The sequence below is a fragment of the Oryx dammah genome, unplaced genomic scaffold, assembly GCF_014754425.2.
Source record: "Oryx dammah isolate SB20612 unplaced genomic scaffold, SCBI_Odam_1.1 HiC_scaffold_16, whole genome shotgun sequence".
Taxonomy (NCBI): domain Eukaryota; kingdom Metazoa; phylum Chordata; class Mammalia; order Artiodactyla; family Bovidae; genus Oryx; species Oryx dammah.
Genome location: NW_024070200.1, coordinates 47,418,574 through 47,445,929, shown reverse-complemented (window position 1 = coordinate 47,445,929; position 27,356 = coordinate 47,418,574). Strand labels below are relative to the sequence as shown.

Here is a 27,356-nt window from a genome sequence, read left to right as displayed (position 1 = left end):
AGGGTCTGAGAGGTAGGGGCGGGGAACCAGGGGTCTGCTTTCCTCCGCGCCCCCGCGCTCCCGCGGTCTCTGCTGCTGCTAATAGCCCGGCTTGGCTCCTGCCTGGCGCGCACCGAACTAGCTGCACCCCCGCTGGCGCCCCTGGAGCCTCCAGCGCCCAGGAAGGAGGAAGGGGAAAGGGGCAGGTCGGGCCAGGAGCTGAGCCGAAAGGGGCTGGACCAGCCGGTCAACTTCCTCCTTCGGCCCCTCCCTGCTGCGCTCGCGGGCGAGCTTCGATCGAGCGGGGCCGGCGGAGGACCGCGGTGCCGGGGAGGGGGCAGGCGGAGGGGCGAGCGTGCGCGCAGCCCACGTGACCCCACTTCCCACCCCGCTCCAGCCCCCCAGGTCCGGAGGCGGGGGCGGCCGATCCACTCCCGGGCTGGACTTCGGGGCGGGGCTGCCGCCCGCGAGTGCTGGAGAGCCACCTGAGCCGAGCTCGGAGGACGCCGTCGCTCCCCGCGGTCCGAGTCCGGCGCGCCGCGATGGGCTGGGGGAGCCGAGCGTCCGCCCCGCTGGGCACGCTGCCGCTGCTGCTACTGCTGCTGCCGCTGCTACCGCCGTCTCCCTCTCGGGCGCTCACCCCTCGGATCAGCCTGCCTCTCGGTGAGTGCTGGGCTACCCCGCGGAGGACGCGGGCGCGGGAGTCTGGGGGAGGGGAGGGGGCCGGAGAAGTGGCTCTGGCGGCGGTGGCGGTGACAAAGGAAAGGGGAAGGGAGGGGGTCTGTCGGAGGCTCGGGGTCCCTGAGGAGCCCTCCTCCACCCGGCACGCTGCTGGGAGGGAGGGAGGGAGGAGAGGAGAGGGGAGCTGTGGAGCCGCAGGTCTCTTTCTTCCGTTCTTTCAATGGGCTGGGAGGGGGTCTTTGGGCCGCTCCTTCGCCCCCTGGTACGGCGCCTTTTCGGCGGTGACGCTACCCCCATGTCCCCCACCCCCGGTGCTGGCTGCCCGCTGATCCGCCTGTACATCTGCTTGTCTTTGATGCTGACCAGAGCCAGCCGCGGTGCCGCCCCCGGAGGGCGGCGTGGGGTGGAGGGGCCCTTGATGCCATCCGGTAAACACTGGGGTTCTGGTGGTACAGCAAGTCAGAGCAGGACTAGGGAACCGCGGCGGGTGCCCCATTCTCGCTCCGCCTCTTCGCTGTAGCGGGCCGGCTCAGCCTGACCCCCTGCCCAAACGTGGTGGGATAGCCCCAGGGGCTGGAAGCCACCGAAGAACCCCCTCCCCGGAGTCACCGGGGAGCACCATTCTCCTTGGCCAGGTCCCCTGTCTGGTGCTCACATCTGCTTCTGTGGCCCCCTCCCTTCCCGCCCTCCACTCTTCGATCCTTACTTCCCCTGATCCTTACTTCCCCTTTCGTCTGGTTGCTGTTCCAACTCTTTGAAATCAGAGGCACCTGGATTCCAATCCCATTTCTACTACTGAGCAAGTGAGTCCTTTCTTCCTGTGCCCCTGTTTGCTCATCCATAAAATGGGCACTGTCATTGGATTTTTTGCAAGGCTATCTTGGAGATTTCATGAGACTAGGCAGCATGTATAGGTGCCCAACAGATGTTGTTTCTCCAAGCTGTTCAACTTGTTGGTTGTCATACTGAGTGAATTAGAATAAAGGATGTATAAAATAGAGTTTACAAATCAAAACTGTACCAGGCTTCCTTGTTTTTACAGCGTCTCCACTTCTAAAAGCATTTCATTTACTGGGACTTCCCTGGTTGTCCAGTGGGTAAGACTCAGAGTTTCCAATGCAGGGGGTGCGGTTCGATCCCTGGTCAGGGAAGTAAGATCCCACATGCCTTTCAGTGTGGCCAGAAATTAAAAAAAAAATAATTTTAAAAAAGCATTCCATTTACAATAAGAAAGAGGAGCAGAATCGGTCCTTAAAGTAAGTCCGGGCCACTGGGGAAACCATCTGAAACATGGCAGGACAGTACTGAGATGATACCCTGGGTTCAAATCCTGCCTCTGCCACTAGGTAACCATGTGACCTTGAGCAAGCTGCTTAACCTCTTTGGGGCTTCATTTCCTCATCTGTAAAACAGGGATAATGATAACACCCACCTCAGAATTGAGGGGATTAAATCAGCTTCTGTTTGAAAAGTCCTTAGGACAGGGCTTGGTACATAAAACCCACTCCATCAGTGTTAGCTATCATTATTGCCACGTGTCAGCATGGGCTTCGACACATCCTGCCTAGAGCCGGGGTGATTCTGCCCCGAGGGGGGAGGGGCGGCAGTGCTGGGGCGTTAGTTTGACTACAGCCCGTTGAGCGCTCCAGCTGGGTGACTGAGGCTCACAGGTGTATCCGGATCCAGGCCTGCTGCCTCGCTGCTCTCACTCTTGTGGCTACTACTCCCTTTCCCTTCAAACTCTCTCAGCTTTGTGAGATGGTGAGATGAGGAGGGGCGCAAAGGCTCTGACGGGCTACTTCTGACCCTGGGAAAGCTGGGGCGGCTCAGGGGTGTGTGTCAACTGTAGCAGGTATTGTGTCCACCTCTGAAGCTGACCGGGGACCACTCATAGGATGATTGACAGAAGGGAAGGAGAGGCAGAGAGGGGAGCTGTGAGGAGGAACTGAGAGGGCCTGGTTCCTGAGAGCGGCTGGAACACTTGGTTGTTAACTACCCACACCAAAGGCCTGGCCCACTTCCACACATCCGGCACCATGGCCAGGCCGTAGTGCAGGCTTGTGTCACACGCCAGCACCCCTTGCACAGGTCAGTTTGGGGCTGTGGTGTGGAGGTCTGTGTACTCCCACAAGTTGTGTGGTAAAATCCTAACCCCCTAAGAGAAGACACTCGGGCTCGCCTGTGAGGACCGTGCAGGTGCGCGTGTTTGCTGAGGCACAGAGGTGGCCAGCTGAGGGGCCGAGGGCCTGAGACGCCGTTCTAGACTCTGCTTTCAAAGCTGTGGAGCCTTGAGAAAGAGATTTTCCACTGTGTGCTTGAAGCTGAGTCTATGCACAGGGGTCCCCTTTTTCTTTTTATCTTTTAATTAGTTTGTTTAATAGGCTGCACCAGCTCTCAGCTGCAGCATGCGGGGTCTTCAGTCTTTGCTGTGGCATGCACGGTCTTTAGTTACAGCTTTAGTTGGAGTTCCCTGACCAGGTAGGGAACCCAGACCCCCAGCGTTGGGAGCATGTAGTCTTAGCCCCCGGGCCACCAGGGCAGTCCCACCAAAGCCCTGGCATCGTTTAGCAGCACCTGAGTGCATGAGTGGGAGTATCCACACTTTGCCGAGCTGCACTGCACCCAGAGTGTTCGTCTCCCTGGCTTCACTCCAGGTCCTGAATCCCCACTGCCCCGCTGCCGTCTACATGCAGGTCCTCCCAGCTGCTGGAAGCCCCAGAGGGGAATGCCCTGGGGACTGAGCGGGTGCACCCTCAGAGTGTGGCCTGAAGCAGTTTCCTGTCTCATCCCTGGGGGCTCGTTAGATATTCCTGGCAGTGAGCCCATGCTGGGCAGGCCTGTGGTGACCTTGGGATGTTGGGCTTGAAGCCCCAGGCCCCTCCCTCATGGAGAACACACCCTTCTTCCTGCCACCTGCCCTCCTATTCTGAATTCCTACCGAAACTCCCCAAAGGCCCGGAGTGCCTAGGGCGAGTGGCCTGTGTCTGTGGTTTAAAGCAGAATCCTTAGAAGTCTGCGCCCTTTGTATGGAGCCCTCGTTGCTGTTGATCAACAGCAAATGCCTCAGGCCATCAGAAGGGGGTGCCCCACTTGTGGTCTCACCCAGTGAACAGGAGGTGGGGGAGGAGGACTGGGGGCTCCAGGGTCAGCTCAGGCAGCAGAGGCCTCAAGGGGAAGTCTCTTGTCCATGTGAAGGGAATGCTTCAAAGAAGAGTGTGACTGTGTGGTCAGGAGAGAGGCTTTGCAGGGGTCAGGAACAGGAGAGATGCGGACTGGAAACAGGGCCCCGGGTGTGCAGTGCCGTCCAGCCTGGCCATGTGGGCAGAAACAAAACAACCTGCTCCTCTGCTTGTGAAAATCACATTGGGTCCCCTTATTTGGGCAACTAAAGGAGCTATGAATCCCCACCACCACCCTCCCCAGTCGCCTCAGAAGTCCCTGGCTGGAAAACTCTGGACAGTGTTTCCAATCTAGATTGCACAGAAACCCATAAGCCTGCAAACTTCAGTCAACAAAACCCCATTGAGCAGAGAGGACATTGCATTGGCCTGAATCAGCTGTTTGTCCCCTGACCCCAAGCGGGCACCCGAGGTCATGGCTGCCCTGAGAAGTCCCATGCAAGCCGCTTTCTTTCTTTCTTTCTTTCTTTTTGGCCAGGCCACTTGGCTTCTGGGACCCTTAGTTCCCTGACAAGGAGTCGAACCCAGGCCCTCGGCAATGAGAGCATAGAGTCCTAACCACTGTACCACCAGGGAATTCCCCAAGGTGCTTTCAACGTTTTTTCCTGGCTGGTTCCTGGCCTCCCTCCTTGAGGTGGCCTCAACCTGAAGGTGAACATTTGTCTTCAGCTCTGTCTGGTGGCCTGGCGTCTCCGTGGCCCCTCAGCGCTGAGCTGCACCTGTGGGGCTAACAGCCAGCTGACTGCACAACCTGGGGCCAGCGCCTGCCTCCCGCAGGCCTGATTTCACATCGACAAGATGGGAATAAAAATAGCAGGACCCACCTCTCTTGGTTCTGAGAGGATTACTTGAAAAAATGTATGTAAAGTGTTTGGCCTGGTGCCTGGCACGTGCTCCGTCCCCAGTAAAAGGTAGTGGCTTCTGTTCTCTGTGGTGGTCATCTCTGCCTGCCTTCCTGGGTGAGGTTATTTGCATCAGTTTGGTCGATATAGTCTGAGCACTGGCTGTCTGCAGGCCCTCTGCTTGCTGCTAAGATGATCTGGCCTGGGAATGAAATAGTGCAGACCCCCTGCCTTCCCTGGGGGTAGGAGAACAAGCAGGTCCATCCTTTCCATACACCTTCCCCCACCACTGCCCTAGGGCTGATCGGAGGCCATCCCTCAGGGTCCTGCTTAACTCAGTCTACTTTTCAAGTGCTCCTGGTTCAACTCTTTCAAAGTCCTCCTCTGCCCTAAAACCTGGTCTGCCTGGGGCTGGACCACACCTGTCCCTCCTCCCTGCCCCTCGCTGCTTCCACTCTGCCCTCTGAATAACCCATATTTGTCTGGGTGTTGAAATGCCCGTGTGCCAGCCCAGAAAAAAAAAAAAAACAACAACTCTGAGATTGCGTAACTTGGGCCACAGCTGGATACACCTGCATGTTCATCTCCCAACATGGAAGGAGGGGATGGCACGGGGCCTGGAGAACAAGCTGGACTCAAGGCATGTCTGTCACTCTTTCCTTTGTCCGCTTCTAAGAACTTGTAAGCCCACTCCCCCATCCCTGGGTGCTTAGGATTGGAAGAGCAGCTTCTGATGTGGTCCTTGAATAAGTAATAGGTTGTGTGTTTCCATCTGGTGAAAAAACTACTGAGGTCACTGCTTGGGTTGGACAAAGGAGCCAACTGATGCCCTGATAGCCCAGCGATGGTCGGAAATAGGGTACACTCAGCAGACTCCTAGGGGATTCCCAGGTGGTGCTAGTGGTGAAGAACCTACCTGCCAATGCAGGAGACGTGGATTTGATCCCTGGATCAGAAAGATCCCCTGGAGGAGGGCATGGCAACCCACTCCAGTATTCTTGCCTGGAGAATCCTGTGTACAGAAGAGTCTGGCGGGCTATAGTCCACAGGGTTGCAAAGAGTCAGACATGACTGAGGTGACTTAGCAAGCAAGCCAGGAGCAGATTTGGCCAGGAATGTGGTTCCCTGGAGACTGGGGCAAATGTCTCAGCCAGATGTTTGTGCAACAGGTTAGAGCCAGCTTGGAGATAGATCTTTGTCTGGCCTCCAGGTGTTTTAGAAAAATTTTATTTAGTCAGCGGTATTTAAAACTCAGGAAATTTTCTATAAAAATCCAGATTTCCAACTCTTCTGAAGACCTGTTGAGACTTGGTCCTTGTTCCACTGAGCAGTGAGGGTCTGGGTGAAGCAGCAGCTACCCCTTCAGAGGGGTGCCTGCCTGTAGGAGGCTGCACCCCAATCTGTCCCCCTTGTCCCCCTTCCTAGTGGGCTTCAAGGTGGCCAGGGGCAAAGATAAGGACTTGGGGGGGCGTGGGTAAGGCCAATCCTAATTGTTGGTGGCCCCTAATCTGGGAGCTTGTCACTTCCATGGACTGCATTTTTTTTTTTGGTCTTCTCAGCAGCACTGCAAAAGGGCTCCCTCCCAGAAAAGGCAGGTTATCTTGTCTGGCTGATCAATGATAAAAGTCAGGACTCACACACATGTCTTCTGACTCGTTTCTAGTCCGTGGCCTTCCCTGCCTCTCTGCAGTGCTTTTAGTTGTCATGCTTCCCTCTGGACCCTGGGATCCCAGGACTGAGCTTTTGGGGAGGCCACAGGGAGGGGCTCTGCTCTTCAGACACACTCTCGAGAACGAGAGGCTTCAGGACCTCTGGACTGCCCCTTTTGAATCTGATGTCCATCCCTGGCCCAGAGCACCCCAAACTGGGACTTGGGACTCTGTGAATCGTTCATTCAATCAACAAATGTTTATTTAACAACTCCTTGGAACTCACCTGGTCAAGTGATACAGATACTGGATACAAATAATAAGATAGCTTTTTTTTTTTTAGGGCCACTTTGTTTTTATTTATTTGTTTCTTTGGGTGTGCTAGGTCTTTGTTGTGGCATGAGGGCTGTCTCGTGCCACATGGGCTGGGTTACCCTGCGGCCTGTGGAGTCTTCTCAGACCAGGGATCAAACCCAAGTCCCCTGCATTGCAAGGCAGATTCTCAGCCACTGGACCACCAGGGAAGTCCCAGTAAGACAGTTTTGGTGAGGGAGACAGGCACCAGAGGCCCATCCTTGTCAGACAGTGTGGCCAGTGCACGGCCGAAGTGTGAACAGGAAGTGATGGGTGCATAGAGAAGGGCCCTTGCCCAGCCAGGGATTCAGGAAGGCCTCCTGGAGGAGGTGAAACCGGGCTGAGTCTCAGAGAATGAGTAGGAGTTAGTCAAAAGGAAGAGCATTCCAGGTAGGGGGACTGCCTGGGGAGGAGAAACAGGACCCTGAGTTGCAGTTAGCTCTCCTGAAATGGGAGGGGGACGTGGCATGAACTGGTGAGTTAGGGGCTGAGGCTCTGGGTCATAGGACAGTGACAGTTCCCAGCAGCAGGGCAAGGGGCAAGGGCCAGCTGGCAGCTGCCCCAGTGGCCCAGGTGAGAGAGAGTGACGGCCGGTGTAGGCCTGAGGTAGCGGGGGTGGTGAAGGGAACAGACCTTGATGGCATTGAGGAGGGCACTTGTCTGGATGTGACCGTGGACCAGATGTCCATAGTGAGAGAAATGGAGACAGGAAGTGCACCTCCTGGTTTTCCAGCCTGGTGAGCGATGCCAAGATCCCAAGTCGAGGAGTGGTCTGGGAAGGGGTGGAGGCGGGAAGGCGCCCATGGAGGGTCTCCGCATCCTGGGGTCTGGCTTGCACTAGATGAGGAGCCTGGGGAGTCACCAGTGTCCAGGACATTAAAACAGAATGGATGTGTGGCCAAAGGTCCAAAGGCCCAACCCCAGGGAACAAGAAGGTTCAAGAGCAGAAAGGCTGAAGAGGCTGGAGGTGATTTGTAACACTGACTTTGGAGCTGGTGGCCCAAGTTTGAATCCCAGCTCCACCAGTCTTCCTAACTGCGTTACTGAGGGCATGTCAGTTCACATGCACTTTGGTTATCTCCCCTGCAAAAAGCGGATGGTAATTCCTACCTCATAGCGACCCGGCCAGGATGCCCGGCAGCAGCCCTTTTATTTAGAGTGTTGAGTCAGAGCTTGAAGGATGAGGCCCAGGAGGAGGAGGAGGAGGGAGACATGAGGAGAGCCCCCCCGGCTCCCCCAGCCAAGGCCGGCGTGGCAGACGCTCAGGGACCCCCGCCAGGCCCTGCCCCTTGGCGCCGGGGTTTGGCAGGGAGGTGATGCCCGGGCCCTGTGAGCGTGGGGCTGGTTAAGGCCTGACTCCGGTCAGGGAGTGAGTGGGAGGTGAGGAGTGGAGACGGCTCTGGGTGGCTCTTCTCAGGAGTTGGTCTGAGAAGGCGAGGAGGGAAGCACACAAGCTTCTGGGATGAGAGATGGAGGTTGATGACCCAGCACTTGGTTTCTGAGGAGATGGGGGGCACCGGGGTGAACAGTGGGAAGTTGAGGCTTTTTATGCCTGAAAGCCCCAGCTTCCTGAGAAAAGGGGAGGCCTCTGAGAGGAGGAGAGTAGGGGTACGGGCCTCAGCAGAGAGGGGACAGCCCGCCCCTTAAGCAGAGGGCTGCAGGAGCTGACCTTGGTCCTGGGTGGGATGGGTGGGGGTGAGGCTCCCGAGACGATGGCTGCTCATGACAGGTCCTGGGTTAAGACTCTGCTGGCCAGATGAACACAGGAGAGGGTGTCTGTAAAGGGCTGGGGGGCCGCCTGGGGGTGGCAGGAGCACTTGGCCGGCTTGGAGCAGCAGCGAGCCAGGAGCCAGGCTTTTCCTGAGTGTACCCGCCCCTTCCAGGCTGGGTTCCCTCGATGTTCTTTCTGTCTTTCTCGGTGACTTCAGTCCGCAGGAAGCGCTTCGGGCACGTAGCCCCCTTCCCCCACCATGAGTGACCCTTCCCTGTCTGGTCTGGGGACTCTGCCCTGGCACCAGGCTGGTGACAGAGTTGGCACGCCGCCTGCAGCCTGTCGGGCCGCCCTGCGTGGCGCTGGGCGGTGTGAAAGGAGGGCACGCCATGGTGCTGAGTCAGCGCTCCCGGCCAGGAGGGCGGTGCTCCGGCTGGCGCAGGTGGGTCCAAGGGTCCCTCCTGTGTGACTCCCTGCGGAAGAGGCGCTCCAGCAGAGCCTCTCGTGGGGGCTCTCTTGTCTAGGGCCCAGACAGACCCCTCTCTGGGGACCTTGGGATTCAAGCTGACGGGCAGCCAGCCGCCCCCCACCCCCCTGGCCCGCTGGGGGCAACTTCCAGGCTCTGACTCCACAGGGAAGCTGATGTCTCTGGCTCAGTCCTGCTGGGGCCTGTGGAGGGTGGACTGCTGAGGCCAGGTCAGCATCCGCTGTGGCCCCCCCCCCACCGCCAGCCACAGTGCAGGGGAAGGTGGGGTGGGGCTCTGAGTCACGGGGGCCTGCCGCAGCGCCTGACTGGCAGGGTGGGGACTGCCCCGGGGTGGGGACGGAGCTGAGACCTGTTCCCGGCTCACCCCGGGCAGCTCCAGGCTTCCGGCTGAGTCAGGGCCCAGGGTAGGAACTCCAGTTGAGGCTGGGGGCTGAGCTGTCCCCGCATCACTTCCGGCCGAGAGCGCCAGTCCCCAAGGGTGTGGAAGTGGGGGTCCTGCAGGTAGCCCTGACAAGCCCAAGCTGCACTCTGCCCCCCGGGCAGCCCCCATCTCGCCATCTCGGAGCCCTAGAGAAGCCACTGGCTTAGGCCGGCCCTAGGCTGGACGGGAAGGTTTCATCTCACCTGGGAGAAGTGGCCACAGCTTCAGGCAGCCCGACCTTCTCTGCACCGGACTAACCCACTGGGCAGAGGACGTGGAGGGCATCTGAGCAGCACAGGACACTTCCTGCCACACACAGGGCAGGGCAGACGCTAAAACTGACCCTGATGTGTGCCCCAGCGCTCGGGGAGCTGAGTGCGTAAACACCCTCCCCCCTTCAGTCACCTCTGCAGGTGGCACCCCGGAGCAAACGCGCAAGCACGGACAAGCCCTGCAGTAGGGTGTATATACACACAGACACACCCACACACACACAGAGGCAAGCTCAGGCAGGAACCCCACTCAGAACACTGCTGAGTAGGAACCCGAGCGCATGCGCACGCACGCACACGCACACCACATGGGCCTGTGACCCCAGCCCCTGTCTGAGCCCACGCCTTCTGCTTGGCCATGAGACCCTCGCTGGCTTGGCACAGGCAGAGGTTAGAGGCACCCAGGCTGAGGACCAGGGAAGCCCAACTCTTCCAAACAGCCCTGCTCCTCTGGCAGCTCTCGCCAGGCTGGATTTTCCTGCAGGGCTTTCTGATTTTGTTTTTGATCTACTGGAGTGTTGATCATGCGCCAGACACCGTGCCAACACCGCGATAACGTGTGCAAAGTTGTTTTGAGCTAAGCTTTCAGTAAATGTGGGTTATTACGTGTATTACTATTTACGTGTCTAATCTCATTTCTTGTAACTACCCTGAGAGGCAAGGTGCTATTATCCTCATTTCACAGATAAGGAAAACAGGGCACCTAGATTTGAAGTGGCTGGTCCTAGTGGCACACAGACAGTAAGTGACAGAGGCAGGAGTTGAACCCAGGTCTCTTGAGTCTGTGCTGTTTATTTATTTGGCAATGCTGGGTTTCAGTTGCAGCATGTAGGAATCTAGTCCCCCGACCAGGGATCGAGCCCAGGCCCCCTGCATTGGAAGCACGGAGTCTTAGCCATGGACCACCTGGGAAGTCCCTCTGAGTCTGTGCTTTTAACTTCTGGCTTGCTGACACTCCCAGCGGGCAAGCGAGCCCCACTGACCAGCCCTGGTGAAGACCACAGGGTAAGAGGGATTGTGGATGGGCAGGCCTTCAGGACACCGTGGCGCTTTGAGTCTGAGAGACATGGGGTGGAGGGAGCAAGGGGCAGGATCCCCAGAATGGGAATGCGTGTGAGGGGACCCCTCGCCTGCTTCTTCAAGGTGTTTTCTGTCTCGTGGTGGTTGCATTGACTCCCAGTGTGACCAAGGAGGCTTGGGGGCTCCTGGTCAGCTGGCGAGTTTGGAGGGCGGGGCTGGACCAGGGCTGGGCAGCTGGCGCCTCGGCTGCCCCTCCCACCTGGCTGTGACCCTTGGCAAGTCTCCCCGCCCCCCAGGCCTGAGGGAGGCTGAGCTGCCACCTGGACTAAAGCTTATCTCTGACCTTTGGCATTCTTGTGTCTGGACAGATTCCAAGAGCAGCCTCTGCCCAGGCTTAGGGGAACTGCCACCTTGGCAGAAATGTGCCTCGTCTGTAGGCAGGTAAGCCCTCACTGTCAGGAAACTGGAGGGCTGTGAAAGGATGAGGAGGGGGCTTCTCTGGTGGTCTACTGGTTAAGAATCTGCCTGCCAATGCAGGGGACATGGGTTCGGTCCCTGGTCTGTAAAAATTCCACATGACTCGGGGCAACTGAGGCTGTGCGCACAACTACTGAAGCCCGTGGGCTCTAAGAGCCTGTGCTCTGCAGCAAGAAATCTTGGTCTGTGAGAAGCCTGTGCATCGAAAGTAGAGAATAGCCCCTCTCACTGCACCTGGAGAAAACCCACACGGCAGCGAAGACCCAGTGCAGCCGGAAACTAGTTAATTAATTAAAAATAAACAAAAAATACTAAAATAAAAGACGAAGGACTGCAGTGGCCATTTGCTCTGGTCTCACTGACTCCTTGTGAGTCCGCTGTGAGTTTTCTTTTCATTATCCCCATTATGAGAAAACTCCAGTTCAGTGAGATGGGATCTACCCTGCCCTAAACATGGTGCTTCTCAAAGTGTGCTCTGTGAGCCTTCTACCTCAGAATCCCCTGGGAGCTCAAAAACTTGCACGTTCTCAGGCCCCATCATGGGCCAGCATCATCAGAGTCTTCAGGGTCAGCTCATGGAGCTAGAGTTTAGGTCTTTCAGGTAGTTTTGCTATAGTCTGTAGACCAAGAGTCCAGGGAGGAGACCTCCTGAGTTGGCCTTCCATCACACTTCTGGTTTTTTTTTTCTTTTAAATTGGAGTATAGTTGATTTACAGTGTTGTTCATTTCTGCTGTACAACAAAGTCAATCAGCTATATGTATACATATACCCTTCCCTCTTGGACCTCCCACCTACCTCCAGTCCCACCCTTCTAAGTCATCACTGAGCACTGAGCTGGGCTCCTTGTGCCTTACAGCAGCTTCCCACTAGCTATCTGTTTTATACACGGTAGTGTATATATGTCAATCCCAATCTCCCAATTCATCCCACCACCCTCAGTTCAGTCATTTCAGCTCAGTAGTGTCTGACTCTTTGCCACCTCATAGACTGCAGCACACCAGACTTCTCTGTCCATCACCAACTCCCGGAGCTTGCTCAAACTCAGGGCCATCGAGTCGGTGATGCCATCCAACCATCTCATCCTCTGTCGTCCCCTTCTCTTCTTGCCTTCAATCTTTCCCAGCATCGGAGTCTTTTCTAATGAGTCAGTTCTTCACATCAGGTGGCCAGAGTATTGGAGCTTCAGCTTCAGCCCTTCCAGTGAATGTTCAAGACTGATTTCGTTTAGGATTGACTGGTTTGATCTCCTTGCAGTCCAAGGAACTCTCAAGAGCCGTCTCCAACACTGCAGTTCAAAAGCATGAATTCTTCGGCGCTCAGCTTTCTTTATAGTCCAACTCTCACATCCATACATGACTGCTGGAAAAACCGTAGCCTTGACTAGATGGACCTTTGTTGGCACAGTAATGTCTCTGCTTTTTAATATGTTGTCTAGGTTGGTCATAGCTTTTCTTCCAAGGAGCAAGCGTCTTTTAATTTCATGGCTGCAGTCACCATCTGCAGTAATTTTGGAATCCAAGAAAATAGTGTGTCACTGTTTCCGTTGTTTCCCCATCTATCTCACCAGCCTACCCCCTGTCAACACATTTGTTTGCCTCTCTATTCCAGCCCTGCAAATAGGTACATCTGTACCATTTTTTCTAGACTCTACATGTATGTGTTATTATGTTATATTTTTCTCTTTTCTTTACTCCCTATGACAGACTCTTGCTGTGGGGCTTTGTGTAACTTGCTTACTGATCCTGAGTTTCAATTTCCTCATTTGTAACCTGGGGCTAGCAGCAGTTTCTGTCTCACAGGACCATCATGGGTACCCAGGGACTTAATAAGTACAACACGTTGACCTAACACTTTCCTGGTGGCATCTGTGGTGGCCAAGCAGAGGGGTCTCTTGGTCGAGGGGAGGGGGAGGGGGAGGGGGATGGTTCTTCCCAGGGCAGAATGCAAAATGACCAGGCTGTTTGTTCCAAAAGGCTGACCAGCTCATCAGCTCAAAGTACAAGCAACATAATTGGGCCTCAATTATGTGTTGGGTTTTACGGTTGGGAAAAGTAGGGGGTTAGTGCTGGAAACTTTCCTTGGGCCTGCCAGCGTATCCTTTGTGTATGTGTGTATGTGCACTGCGCCAAGCAGCATGTGGAATCTTAGTTCCCTGACCAGGGATCGAACCCACACCCCCTGCATTGGGAACTCGAAGTCTTAACCACTGGATTACCAGAGAAGTCCCCCTTCCAGTGTGTAGAGTGCTAAGAGGAAGTGGTGAGGGGTTGGGAATGTGAGGCAGAAGACTTGGAATCTAGTGTGATTCCAATCTGAACGTAAGAGTTCAGAGAGGCCTTAACTTCTCCAGACCACGGCTGCCCTCTGTGGTTTCTGCAGCAGAGCTCAGGCTCTGGACCATGGGCAGGCCTTTGCCCTGTAAGTTGCCAGTGCAGCCCGTGGTTCTGCTCTGGTTCTAGACTGACAGGCCTCCTAGCTGCAGATTCCCTCAGAGACTCCCACACTGGTACCTGTAATACTGCCTTCCCGCATCAGGAGACCTTGTGAGGAGCAGCAGCCTGGGGGACTCCATCATTCCTATTCGCTAGAGGGATTTCCCATTGTATGTGCTGGGGAGTCCTACTGAAGGGCCTCCTTCAGCATGAACAGCCAGGGAAACAGCCTGGCTCCCCCCAAAAAGGCTGGTATGTGTTCTTCCTCTTGAACAGTGAGGACAAAGTAACCCGATTTTCCTTTTCTCTTTGGCCACCGGGAGGCTCAACATTAAATGCAGACCCCATGTCTGGTAGCTGCCTGAGGACCTTATGACCTGTTGATGTGAACCCGAGCTTCCTTTCTGGTTTAGATGCTTTCTTCAGATTTTTTTTCCCCCTCCGCTCCTGATTGTTAGCATTTATATTTCACTACCTTCTTTTCTTCATGTTTCCTTGCCCTTTGTGGAACCAGGCTGGGGGTATGTAAAAATGCTCACCCTGTAAACACACATGAAGCTGTCTTCACAAGTGCTTTGTTGGCATGGTGCTTTTTTTTTTTTTTTTGCTTCCTCAGCTTCATGAAACTGTTAGCGTGATTGCAGTCCCCTGGTCAGTTACGAGATGCTTGGGGTTGGGCATGGTGGCTGCTTTTTGCTTTGTTTTTCTTTTCTTATCAGCTGCTTAGAATTTTTTAAATGATTTCCCTCCAAATCCATTAGTCACTGAGAGCACAGGCGGTACCCTGGTGGATAGATGTGTGTGTCTATCTTCTTCTTCCTTTCCTTCTAATTTATTTCTTTAGCATTGCACAAGTGTAACCTATAGAATCAAAAAAATGATAACAAATGCAAAGGGAAAAAAATTACCTAGAATTCTACCAGGATACCACTTTTCAGTATTTTGTGATTCATCCTTCTTGACTTTTTTTTTCTATGTTTATGTTTTTCCCACAAAAAAAATAGAATCTATGCATAGTGTTTTTTCATTTTCATTTAATAGTAGATAACTAGTATCTTTCCTTGTTATTACATATTCTACAACAATGAAAGACACTTGAAATTTATATGATATATACATGCACATAGTATTTTTTTTTTTCTTTAAAGCATAGAAAGACTTATTGTCAAAAGCAGTAATTGCCTCAGTCTTCCCCAGCCGCAGGCAATTTTAATCAGTTAGACTTCTTGTTACAGAGTGGTTCCCTCCACTGAAATAAAATGTTTACTTCACGATTTCTTGGTTTATTGGATTTACTGACTTGCCTCTAAGAAAAGTAAAGGTTTCCATCACTTCTATCACCCTTCCCTACTTCCTCCAAACATTGTCTGCCTCTATATTTGGTTACCTTTGCAATTTAAAATGTAAGTAATATGCTTAAGTCTCAAGTGCTTGTTCTACAAACCATAGTCTTTTGTGGCCCTTCCTCTCAGAGGAAGATACGGAGACTGCGTTTTCCTTGATTTCCTTTCACCCCCCAGTATCACAGTGCTTGTCTGATGTACATTCAGGTTTCTGAGTTCAAGGTTATTAGCATTTACGTTCTGTTTAATAACCATAAATCGCCCGTGAGTGACCCGAAGCAGTGCTGAGAACTGAAGGCTGGCTCCCTGTGTTTGCATCCCTCTGTGACTCAAGATCACTGCTGCCCATGGGAGTGGGCTGTGCTTACAAGTCCTTCTCTTTGGATCTAATGCCACTCAAAGGAGAATGTTAAAGAGACTTTTGTTTCTTACATTCTGTTAGATGCTCAAAATCCATCACTTTCTATTTCAGTTCGCTTAATATTTTGACCATGCCTTTCTTAGATAACTTTGCTTGTTTGTCCGGAGTTGCTAATACAACAGCATTTTACCAGCTGCATAGTATTCCCACATAGAAAGTGTTGAGGTTTATTTTCACCCAGCCCCCTGTGGCTGGATTTTAGGTGATTTCAGTCTTTCATGAACGTGAATGGTGCTGTAACTCATGTTCTTTGACGTTCATCTTTGTGCGTTTGTTTCGTGCGTAATGTTTGAGAATCCGGGAGTGCTGCTGCTCTTAAATCTGACTGCCGGTCCTCAGCCCCATGCACCCACTGCCTTGCTGATCTACCTTCAACCGCATCAGTCTGTTCTAGAGGTTGCTGTAAGAGCGTTCTCAGGGGAGGAGTGGCCCCCAGGTAATGTCCATCATCCTCTCTCCAGGGTCTGAAAAGCGACCATTCCTCAGATTTGAAGCTGAAAATATCTTCAACTACACATCCCTCCTGCTGAGCAAGGATGGCAGGACTGTGTACGTGGGTGCTCGAGAGGCCCTCTTGGCACTCAACAGCAGCGTCAGCTTCCTGCCAGGCGGGAAGTACCAGGAGGTCAGATGATGCTTGGGGCTAGGCTGGGTGGAGGGTGCCGGTGGGGTGGGGGATGGAACATCTGGGCCCCAGGATGATGCAAATGGAGGAGGGGTGAAGAAACGGGAGGCGGAGCCTCTGCTCCTAGGTGCATGCTGACCTTTCCCTTTCCGGTTCCCCAGCTGCTGTGGCCCGCAGATGCAGAGAGAAAGCAGCAGTGCAGTTTCAAGGGCAAAAACCCAGAGGTGAGCCAGCACCTGGAGGTGACCTGGGCTGAAGGAGGGCTGGAGGTGGTAGGTCTGGGCCCAGGATGGAGGCCGGAGGTGGGAGCAGATGCTGCCAGCTGTGGTGGAAAGGACATGGGCTTCTGAGATGGCCAGACCTGGGTTTGTGTCTCGACCCTGTACTTATTATCTCTGTGATCTCGGACAAATGATTTGCCTCTCCGAGCCTTAGTAAAATGGGGGTAAGGATGGCTGTCTCACTGGACTCATCACAAGGATTCAGTGAGCTAATACATATGATAAGAGCCAAACAGATGTCAGCTTCCAGCAGGAGTAGTGATTGGGTGGGGGTGGGAGTCTGTCCCTTTGAGGATGGTGCTTGATGTGGCAGGCCTGACATATCCCAGCTTGGTTTTGGCCAGACCAATGAGTGGGGACCGGTCAGCCGAGAGTTCTTTGGGAAGACTCCCCACAATTCCCAGAGGCCTCCTGGTCCTGAGTGCAGTGGGGAGCAGCTAAGGTGAAGGTATAAGACCCCAATCTTGGGGTCAAGACACAAGTCCAGGGAATTTCATGGGGTCCAGTGGTTAGGACTCCTAATCCCTGGTCTGGTAACTAAAATCCCATAAGCCAAATGGTATGACCCCGTCTCCCATCACCAAATTTTTTTTAAGACACAGGTTCAAGTCCTGACTGCTTTTAATTTCTTTTATTCAACAGAAATGTGTTAAGTACTTACTCTGTGCCTGGATGCTTTGAGACTCTGGTTATTATCGTCGTTGTTGTTGTTGAATCACAAAGTTGTGTCTGACTCTTTGAAACCCTATGAACTGCTGCACACCAGGCTTCTCTGTCCGTCACTGTCTCCCTGAGTTTCTTCAAATTCATGTCCATTGAGACAGTGATAACATCCAACCATCTCATCCTCTGTCGCCCCCTTCTCCTCTTGCCCTCAGTCTTCCCTAGCGTCAGGGTCTTTTCCGGTGAATTGACTCTTCACATCAGGTGACCAGAGTATTGGAGCTTCAGCATCAGTCCTTTCAATGAATATTCAGGGTTGATTTCCTTTAGGATTGACTGGTTTGATCTCCTGGTTATTATATCATTGTGAAAAAGAAGAAATCAGTCTTGTTTTAAGGGTGGTCAGGTTACACTTCCTTTAGAAAGTGACATTGGAGCCAAGATTAGGAGGAGGGGTGAGGGGTTTGACGTGGAGAAAGAACAGGACTGTGGATGTCACTCTGAGTGAGGTATTTGGGGAACCACTGGCAGGCTGAGCAGCGCAATGGCGTGGTCTAGTGTGGGTTTTCAGAAAGTCGCTCTAACCACCGTGGTTGGGAGCAGGCTCCTGGAGGCAAGGATAGAGGGAGACCAGTGAGGGGCGAAAGGGGATGGTGGCCCGGACCAGGGTTAGACCAACAAAGGGAGCGAGAAGTCTCGATCAGATCCTGGACGTATCTTGAAGATGGAGCCACCAGGATTTCCTGATGGAAGAACCAGGGTGGAGGTGGTATAAGAGGGGAGTCGCGGATCCTGTGAGGTTTGGGGCCTGAGAAGATAGAGTTGGCGTCTATGAAAGCGAGGAGACCCCGGAGGAGGGAGTTTTGGGGGAACAGTCAGAAGCTCAGGAGATGCCTGTTAGGATACCCTCTCAGAGGCAATCTGTGAGTCTGGAGTCCAGGATTCAGGGCTGTGTGTTTCCTCCTGTTCTGGGCTCAACTTCCTCACCAGGTGGGGATAAGACAGCTCAAAAGGGAGATGTTTTGTGCCTTCACCCCAGACTGAAGTGAAGTTTCCTAGTCACAGAGCTAGCTGAGCCCCAAGGTCCCCTCCTACACACACACACGCACGCACGCACGCACGCACACACGCACGTGCACGCACACACACACACACGCACACACACACGCACACACACGCACGGTCCTCCATCTCCTCTGCTCCAGGAGGCGCTGCCCCTTGGGTCTGGTGGGGGTGCTCAGAGGCGCCCCCTGGTGGCCTGTCTGTGTCTTACCTCCTCCTCCTTCCTCCAGCGGGACTGTCAAAACTACATCAAGATCCTCCTGCCACTCAACAGCAGCCACCTGATTGCCTGCGGCACGGAGGCCTTCAGCCCCGCGTGCACCTACATTGTGAGTGCCCCTCTGCACCCCGGGCCGGCCCCTGGCTGGCCCAGGAAGTAGCCCTCTTTCTGCCTCCAGGCAACTGGTCTGTAGCACTGACCCCCCAGTGAAGGGCAGGGCCCTGGTGGGAGGCTTCTGGGAGGCCAAGGGCCCTGAGAGCCCCGGGACCCTGCCCCAGCCCTGATGGGCGGGTCTCCCTGCAGAATGTGGGGAGAGGACGGACCCATAGGATTCCCTGGGCACAAAGACCCTGACTGATCCCACGATCACACCCTCTCACTTCCTCCAGCTTTCTCTCACTTCCTCCAGCTCTCACTCAGTCCCCACCAGCCCACCTCATCCACCCTGCTCATCACACGCACGCCCTTGTGTTTCTGCCCTTTGCACAACTTTGCGGAGGGTGGCATTTTCAGGGTGTGGGTCGGAGCAGCCAGGTTCCGAGTCAGACGTTCCTGGGTTTGAACACATCACTGCCCTTTCCTGGCTCATGTTGCCTTTCTGAGCCTCTTCTCTGCCCTATGGGCCAGCCACCGTGAGGGGTCATGGCAAGGCGCTGCGGGGACTGTGCCCCGGGGGCCAGGATGGGGAGGAGGCCCTCGGACTGCTGCCCTCGTTCTGAACACCTCCCCGCTCTGCTCCCCTGCAGGACGTGGAGAACTTCACGCTCGCACAGGACAAGCAGGGGAACATCCTCCTGGAAGATGGCAAGGGCCGTTGTCCTTTTGACCCCAATTTCAAGTCCACGGCCCTGGTGGTTGGTGAGTGGGGGGCGGGGCAGGCAGGGTGGCCTGGGTGGTCGGTGCCATGCTGGTTCCCAGGGGTGCAGTGACCCCGGGCGGCTTTCACTTTGGCTCTTCTTAGTTCTTATTCCCTCCTCTGTCCTCAAGCAAGAAAGGCCACACTCAGGTCACTGTGGGCCCTGAGCAGGAAGGGGCTGTGCCCAGGGCCCATTCTCATGGGAAATGTTCTCTTGGCAGATGGCGAGCTGTACACGGGAACAGTCAGCAGCTTCCAGGGGAATGACCCAACCATCTCCAGGAGCCAAAGCCCCCGCCCCATCAAGACTGAGACCTCCCTCAACTGGCTGCAAGGTGAAATCCTCCCGCCGCCCACCCAGTGGGCAGGCCCCAGGGCGGGGGCCTTGTCTCCCCAGCAGGGCCAGAGAGCAGAGTCTTGCCTGTCTGGGATCACTGGGCTGATGGTGCTCCCCACTGGCCCCCCCACAGACCCAGCGTTTATGGCCTCAGCCTACATTCCCGAGAGCCTGGGCAGCTCGGAAGGGGACGATGACAAGATCTACTTCTTCTTCAGAGAGATTGGCCAGGAGTTGGAATTCTTTGAGAACACCATGGTGTCCCGCATCGCCCGTATCTGCAAGGTGAGGGGGCTGGGCCACCCCAGAGGTGGCCTTCTCCTGTCCTCCAGAAGGAACGGCTTGGCTCCTGGCATCTCTCTTTTTCTCTTGAATTTTTGGCTGAGCTACATCTTCACTGCTTCCCGGGCTCTTCTCTAGTTGCGGTGAGCGGGAGCTTTTTCTCTAGTTGAGGTGCACGGGCTTCTCATTGCGGGGGCTCCTCTTGTTGCAGAGCCCAGGCTGTATTCGCAGCTCAGTAGTTGTGGTGCACGGGCTTAGCTGCCCTGTGACATGTGGGACCTTCCTGGACCAAGGATCAAATCCATGTCCCCTACATTGGCTGGCAGATTCTAAACCACTGAACTACCAGAGAAGTCTTCTTTTCTTTTAAGTTAAAATGTCTGTTTTTTTTCTTATTTAAAAGAAATGTGAAAACATAGCAAAGTATACACAAAAATCACAAGATAAAGAGGCAGCTTGGTATGGTGACTAAGAGTGTTGACGCTGGAGCCCAGCTGCCTGAGTTCAAACCCTGCAGGTCGTGTGATCTTGGGCAATTTCCTTGCTGAGAAATCTGTTTCAGTTCCCGCCTCTGTTCAGCATGTAGGGTGTTTGGAAATGTACTGAGCAACCACTAGGTGGTGACTGTCGGTGCTACAATCTCATCCTTCCACAAGAAGTGACCACTGTTAACAATTTAGAATGTTCCTTGCTAATCTTTATTCTTTTGCCCATGTGTAAAGACTTACATATTTGTATTATGTAAAACCACGTGCAAACAAAGAGATGCTGTAATGCAACTCTTTAGCCTCCCTTTCTGCTCAGCAGTAAATTGTGACATCTTTTCATGTTTGTAGACAGACTTCCCTTTGTCCTTTTTTTCTGGCTCCTTGCAGTTAGGGGAGCACTGTCATTTACCTATCCAGCCTTCTGGCAAGGGGGAACTGAAGGCTCGCAGTTCAAGTCTTTTTTTTTTTTTTTTAATTTATTGTTTATGTGAAATTTAGATCTAGCTGGAGGCATGCTCTCTCTATGTACGCACACGCACACGCGCACACAGACACACACACACACACGCTGGCCGTGGGATGCAACATGTGGGATCTTAGTTCCCTGATCAGGGATTGAACCAGCGTTCCCTGCACTGGAAGCATAGTCTTAACCACTGGACCACCAGGGAAGTCCCCTGTCTTCTTGATTTGAGATGAGCTCAGGCCTGGTGGTGTGTCTGTCGGGCCCTTCCTGGTGTCCATCTCAGTCACCGCTGGGGAGGGGAAGCAAGGAGCCGTCCCTGAGCCCAGCCCCTCTCCCCCTCATGCAGAGTGACGAAGGGGGCGGGCGCGTCCTGCAGCAGCGCTGGACGTCCTTCCTGAAGGCACAGCTGCTGTGCCTGCGGCCTGACGACGGCTTCCCATTCAACATGCTACAGGACGTGTTCACGCTGACGCCCCGACCCGAGGACTGGCCGGACACCCTCTTCTATGGGGTCTTCACATCCCAGTGGTGCGCCTCCTGGGACCTAGCTGGGAACGGGCCGGGTGAGGGGTGAGTGGCTGGCCTCACTGTGAACCCCAAGGCTCCTGGGGCTCATTCAGCCAACTTCCTCGGTAGGAACGGGGGGACCACGAAGAGCTCTGCCGTCTGTGTCTTCAGCATGAGGGATGTGCAGTCCACCTTCAACGGCTTCTACAAGGAGGTGAACCGCGAGACGCAGCAGTGGTACACAGTGACCCACCCAGTACCCTCGCCCCGGCCGGGTGCGGTGAGTGCTGCTCCCTGCCGCAGGGCAGCGTGCTGGGAGGATGGGTCCACACCCCGTGCTGGGCTTGCTTGCTTTCTCTAAGCCTGTCGTCTCATCTTGAAAGTGGGGGCAGAACCCAGGGCTGCTTGTCTTTCCAAGTTCAACGTGACCGTGGATGTCAGGATGGCAGTGGGCTGGGCAGGGTTGTCCCATCAGAGCGCTGCCTGCAGCGTGCCTCTCTCCCACTCTACTGTGAGCTCCTTGTTGAGTGGCCGGCCGTGGGCAAATGGTCCTCTCTTCTTTCCTCCCAGCCTCATGGGCTCCTCACAAAGCAGACCTTGAGACAAAGATGTGGGTGCTGGCAGTTTCTAGGGGAGCTACTCCCCGGAAGCAGCAAAGCGGGGACAGGATTGTGGAGGGAGGGGCGGAGCCAAGAAAGCGGGGGTCGCAACGCTGCTGCTGCTGTGGGCACCTGGAGCTGAGGCCCTGGGGCCCTGGGAGGCTATGTGGAGTACATCTCAGGGTTGCCCCCCTGGGGTGTTTGTTACCAACTGCTGGGCATCAGTGATTGAGGGTCATTCTGGGATGTTAATTCCTGGAGCTGCTGCAGAGAATGCCCCTCGGCAGAGAGAATCAGGAACTCTTGTGCTGTCGCTTAGTCATCTCCGACTCTGTGTGATCCCATGGACTGTAGCCCGCCAGACTCCTCTGTCCATGGGGATTCTCCAGGCAAGAATACTAGAGTGGGTTGCCATGCCCTCTTCCAGGGGATCTTCCCGACCCAAGGACTTGAACTGGGGTCTCTTGCATTGCAGGTGGATTCTTTAACACCTGAGCTATCAGGGAAGCCCAGGAAGCCTCTGGCAATACGGCAGACTAACTGCAGGCACCCTGTGGCCCCTATGCTAGGACACCTTGCTCAGCCAGGGCTTCTTGAGAAAGGAACTCTCTCACTTCCTGCTGAAAGGATGCTACAGGAGCAGAAAGTGCAGTCATGCCCAGGGGAGGGGGTGGGGGAAGGATGGGCAGGAAGGAGAGATGGTTGGTGGGCAGAGAGGAAGAAACCCTGGCAGCCAGGGCCCATGGCCCCACATCCTTGGACCTGCAGATAAGCATGTTGGCTCCACAGCACTGGAGAGCCATGTTGTGGCCTGGCTTCTGAGGGTGGGGAAATCCCTGCTGTCCACTGGGGAGGCAGGGCTTGGCAATCCTGGCGGGATCTGTAGAACACCCATCCTGCTGGCCACCCCAGTGCCGCCCATCTTAAACCAATGCCTTCTCCTTCAGTGCATCACCAATAGTACCAGGGAGAGGAAGATCAGCTCGTCGCTGCAGCTCCCCGACCGTGTGCTGAACTTCCTCAAGGACCACTTCCTGATGGACGGACAGGTCCGCGGCCGCATGCTGTTGCTGCAGCCCCAGGCCCACTACCAGCGCGTGACTGTCCACCGTGTGCCGGCCCTGAACCGCCCCTACAATGTCCTCTTCCTGGGCACTGGTGCGTGCCCACTGCAGGCGGGCTGGGGGTCGAGGGGGCACGGGCGGCAGGTTCTCCGCAGGGCCTGAGCGCTGTCCCTGTTGCAGATGATGGCTGGGTGCACAAGGCGGTGAGCGTGGGCGCCGCGGTGCACATCATCGAAGCGCTCCAGGTCTTCCCGGCAGGACAGCCCGTGCGGAACCTCCAGCTGGACGCTGGCAGGGTGAGCAGAGCAGGCGTCCAGGCAGTGGGCTTGGGGTGCCCTGCCCTCCTGCCCCAGCCGGGTGGACACATCCAGGCTCCGGGCACGAGCTGTCGGAATGTGGGGGGAGGGGCAGGTGCGTGAGAAGCGGCTCCCAGGAGGTGGCTTTGTGGGGCACTGGAGCCAGCTGCAGCTGCAGGAGCTGGGGCCTGCCTCCCATGCTGCGTGTCTCTTGCAGGGATTGCTGTACGCTGCCTCATACTCGAGCGTAGTCAAGGTGCCTGTGGCCAACTGCAGCCTGTACCAGAACTGCAGGGACTGCCTCCTGGCCCGGGACCCCTATTGCGCTTGGAGCGGCTCGAGGTGTGCGTCCATCAGCCTCTACCAACCGGAGGTGGCCTCCAGGTAAGAGCTCATTCGGGCCCCTTCCCCTTGTCCCTCCTGGCGCACCCGCCTCCAAGTGTCTCTGCTTTAGATCCTCTGTGGAATCGCCACACAGCCTCATTTGTGTCCGCTGTCTGGGCATCAATTTTTTTTTTTTTTTTAATAATTGTATTTATTTATTTTTGACTATGCTGGGTCTTTGTTGCTATGCAGGCGTTGTCCTAGTTGTGGCGAGTGGGGGCTACTCTAACTGTGGTGCACAGGCTTCTCCTTGCCGTGGCTTCTCTTGCTGGGGAGCACGGGCTTCAGTAGGTGCAGCTGTCAGGCTCTAGAGCACAGGCTCAGGAGTTGTGGTGCACAGGTTGCTTCGCAGCAGGTGCGACGTTCCTGGACCAGGGATTGAAGCCGTTATCTCCTGCGTCAGCAGGTGGATTCTTCACCACTGAGCCAGCCACCAGGGAAGCCCTGGGCATATTTATTAATCAGCTCCCTTCCTGACTCTCAAAAGAGTTGTAATTCAGACAGTAAATTATGTTTGCCTTACCCATCTGTAAAGCAGGGACAGGATTTGGTAGTTAATATTTGTCATAGCTGTGAAAAGATTTGCTGGAGAATGTGAATTGGCACGTGAGTGTAGTTAAATAACAGAAAATAAGGGCTCCATAATAGTCCATTAACAGACCCATTAAGGGACTTCCTGGTGGTCCAGTGTTAGAACTCTGCTCTTCCACTGCAGGGGACGAGGGTTTATTCCCTGATCAGGAAACTAAGATCCCGAAAGTGACGTGGCCAAAAACAAACCCATTAAAAATTGTTTTCAAAATAACTTATTTTGTCTAAGAAAACTTAGACAGTAGAGATAAGCACAAACAAAAACTACCCAAATCTTACAACCTAGAGAGACTTAGATTTAATACATATCCTCCCAGATTTTTCCACATATGTGTAATATAAACAAAAATACTTTTTTTTTAGACTAAAAAAAAAAAAAAAGATTGTTTGGCTGCAGTTGGTCTTTGATCTTTGTTGTGACATGTGGTATCTAGCTTCCAGACCAGGGATCAAGCCCAGGCCCCCTGCATTGGAAGCTCAGGGTCTTAACCACTGGACCATGAGGGAAGTCCCAAATACATACATTTTAAGTAAAAATTGGATCTGTCCTACTTGTAGTGTCTGTACTTCACTCAAGGGTATACCTGTTTCCAGTTTTATATTTTAAAACGTCACATGTGTGTGTGTACACATATGTATACCTGAAAGGACACTCCAAAAAAATGCCACCATTATTATTGAATGGGTAATTGCGTTTTTCTAAATTATATTTTAGCTCCATAAAGTTTTGTTTTGTTTTTAATATTTATGTATGTATTTGGTTATTCCGAGTCTTAGTTGCAGCATGTGGGATCTAATACCCTGACCGGGGATGGAACCTGGGCTCCCTGCATTGGGAGCTCGGACTCTTAGCCACTGGACCACCAGGGAAGCCTCTGATCGTGATTTTTGTGATGTTTGGTTGAGTTTGTGCTTGGCTGAGTTCTGTGTTTTCCAAAATTAAATCAGTGCCTGGGCTTTGCTTTAAAAGAGACAGATATATGTTAATACGTACAGATTTGGCTGTTCTTCCAGACGTTCTCTAGGGGCTCACTCTGCTTTTGTGATTAAGGAAGTACCACAGCAACTTTTATAGGAAGTAAATACTGTGTAGACAGAGGAGATGCCAACTCTGTCTACAGAGCCTGTGGACTGGGGAATTGAGAAGGGAGGCCGCCTGCCTTTCACCCCTGCCTTGGTCCTGGTGGTCCCTGAGCCCTTCCCCAGGCCCACGTCTGCAGGGCTGTGTGACAGTGCGCACTGCACGGAGGGGGGGGGGGGGGCGGGCAGATGCAGGCTGGTGGGGTTTCCTGGCCCATCCCAGACTCTCTTTGGTCCCTAGGCCGTGGATCCAGGACATCGAGGGGGTCACTGCTAAGAACGTCTGCAGCCCTCCCAAGGCCCGGGCATCTGTACCAAAAGGTAAGGTGCCCCACCAAAAGGTGGTGGAAAGGCAGGGGCCAAGTCTGCCTGGCAGGCTCCTGCAGCCACTGATGGGCATAAATGCCTTTCCTCACTTGCTCATCCCTCTGGCCCCAGAAGCAGGGTCCTGGCAAGTGAGACCCACAGTTCCCAAAGTCCCCAAGCTGCCGTTACAGCAATGAGGCACACAGCCTGGAGGGAGGTGGGTGAGTGAGTGAGCCTGGGGCGAGTGAGACACCAGCGCCCCCTTGACTGGGATCTGCCTCTTCTGCCTGCAGGTGAGAAGCCCTGTGAACAGGTTCATTTCCAGCCCCACACGGTGAACACCTTGGCCTGCCCCCTCCTGTCCAACCTAGCGACCCGGTTCTGGCTGCACAATGGGGCCCCCATCAACACCTCAGCCTCCTTCCGCGTGCTGACCACTGGGGACCTGCTGCTGGTGGGCAGCCAGCAGGAGCTGGGGCTGTTCCAGTGCTGGTCGCTGGAGGGAGGCATCCAGCAGCTGGAGGCCAGCTACTGCCTGAAGGTGGTGGAGGACAAGGTGGCCGGCAATGTGGACCGGAGCGGCAGCGTGCCCGTCATCATCAACACATCTCGGGTGAGTGCACCGGTGGGCAGCCAGGCCAGCTGGCGCATGGACAAGTCATACTGGACGGAGTTCCTGGTGATGTGTGTGCTCTTCGTGTTCGCCGTGATGGTCCTCATCTTATTCTTCCTCCACCGGCATCGCGGCGGTATGAAGGTCTTCCTGAAGCAGGGGGAGTGTGCCAGTGTGCACCCCAAAACCCGCCCAGTGGTGCTGCCGCCTGAGACCCGGCCGCTCAACGGCGTGGGCCCTCCTGGCACCCCGCTTGACCAAGGCTACCAGGCCCTGTTGGACAGCTTCCTGAGGCCCCGTGTCTTCACAGAGTCAGAGAAGAGGCCACTGAGTGTCCAGGACAGCTTCGTGGAGGTGTCCCCGGAGTGCCCCCGGCCCCGGGTCCGCCTGGGCTCTGAGATCCGGGACTCGGTAGTGTGAGAGCAGGCTTCACCGGAGGCGGCCTCCCTTTGGGGGCCCCGAGCGCTCAGAGCCAGTTGACTGGACCTCTGCTTCTCCTTGTGGAAAAAGCTGCAGTGTCCAGCCCTCAGGAGCGACAGAGCCCGCTGCCTAGTAGCAAGGCCCCCACTCACCTCCACCCCAGATGGCCATGTCCCTGTGGGTCCTGGCTGAAGATGGGGGCCTGCCCGAGTGAGCAGATGCTCCTTAAGTGAACTGAGCCCTTTGTTTAAAAACAGTCGAAAATGTGAAACAGGAAAAGAGGGACAAGATGACACCACACATGTGGCCAGCCCAGTGCCCGGCTCCTAGCTTCCAGATGGGAAGGATGCATCCACAGTGGCTGTGAGAGACAGAGCTGGAAATGGCGCACCAACTGGCCTCTTCGGCCTTCCCCTACTGTCACAGCTGCCCCTGCTCACTGCAGAGACGGGCCAGCTTGGGCTCCAAGGGGTCCAGCCTTCTCAGCTGGCCAAGTCCTTGTAGCCATCATCCTGTCACCTCAGGGACCAGAGGGCCATACTGGCCCCGCAGCCCTCCCGAGGCCCTGGGCTCAGGCCCACCTCCTCCTGGACTTTTCCAGCCTGTATCAGGCTGCGGCCACATTAGAGCGACAGGGCAGCGCCAGTCCAGAAGAGTCTATGTCGATGAACATCAACCCCCGGAATTCTGGGAAGAGACTGCTGCCTGCCTTCCTCCAGCCTACAAACCTGTGTCCCTTTTTCCCATACCTGCCCTGGCCTTCAAACCCAGCCCCCAGTTCATCCCTACACCTGCACCCTCCACTCTTAAGGGACAGCTAAGCCCATGCATCACTGATAACTGCCCAGCACAGGGACCCTGAGTTTATGTGGGTTTTATATATATATTTTTTTTAAATAAAAATGCACTTTACTTTTTTTTTTAAAATAAAATCTAAAGAATTGAAA

At 54.7% G+C, this 27,356-nt stretch overlaps 1 protein-coding gene across 1 annotated transcript; it reads left to right on the top strand.

The window, feature by feature from the left end:
- The first annotated feature begins 366 nt into the window (after nucleotides 1-366).
- Nucleotides 367-27,356, top strand: SEMA4B (semaphorin 4B). Its single transcript, XM_040257499.1, has 14 exons — nucleotides 367-642; nucleotides 15,731-15,894; nucleotides 16,056-16,118; nucleotides 18,131-18,229; nucleotides 18,867-18,978; nucleotides 19,198-19,311; nucleotides 19,447-19,598; nucleotides 20,896-21,077; nucleotides 21,186-21,336; nucleotides 22,603-22,813; nucleotides 22,900-23,015; nucleotides 23,233-23,399; nucleotides 25,312-25,391; nucleotides 25,670-27,356. Exons 1-14 carry the CDS (start codon nucleotides 522-524, stop codon nucleotides 26,407-26,409), a joined length of 2,472 nt encoding a protein of 823 aa, XP_040113433.1. The 5' UTR covers nucleotides 367-521; the 3' UTR covers nucleotides 26,410-27,356.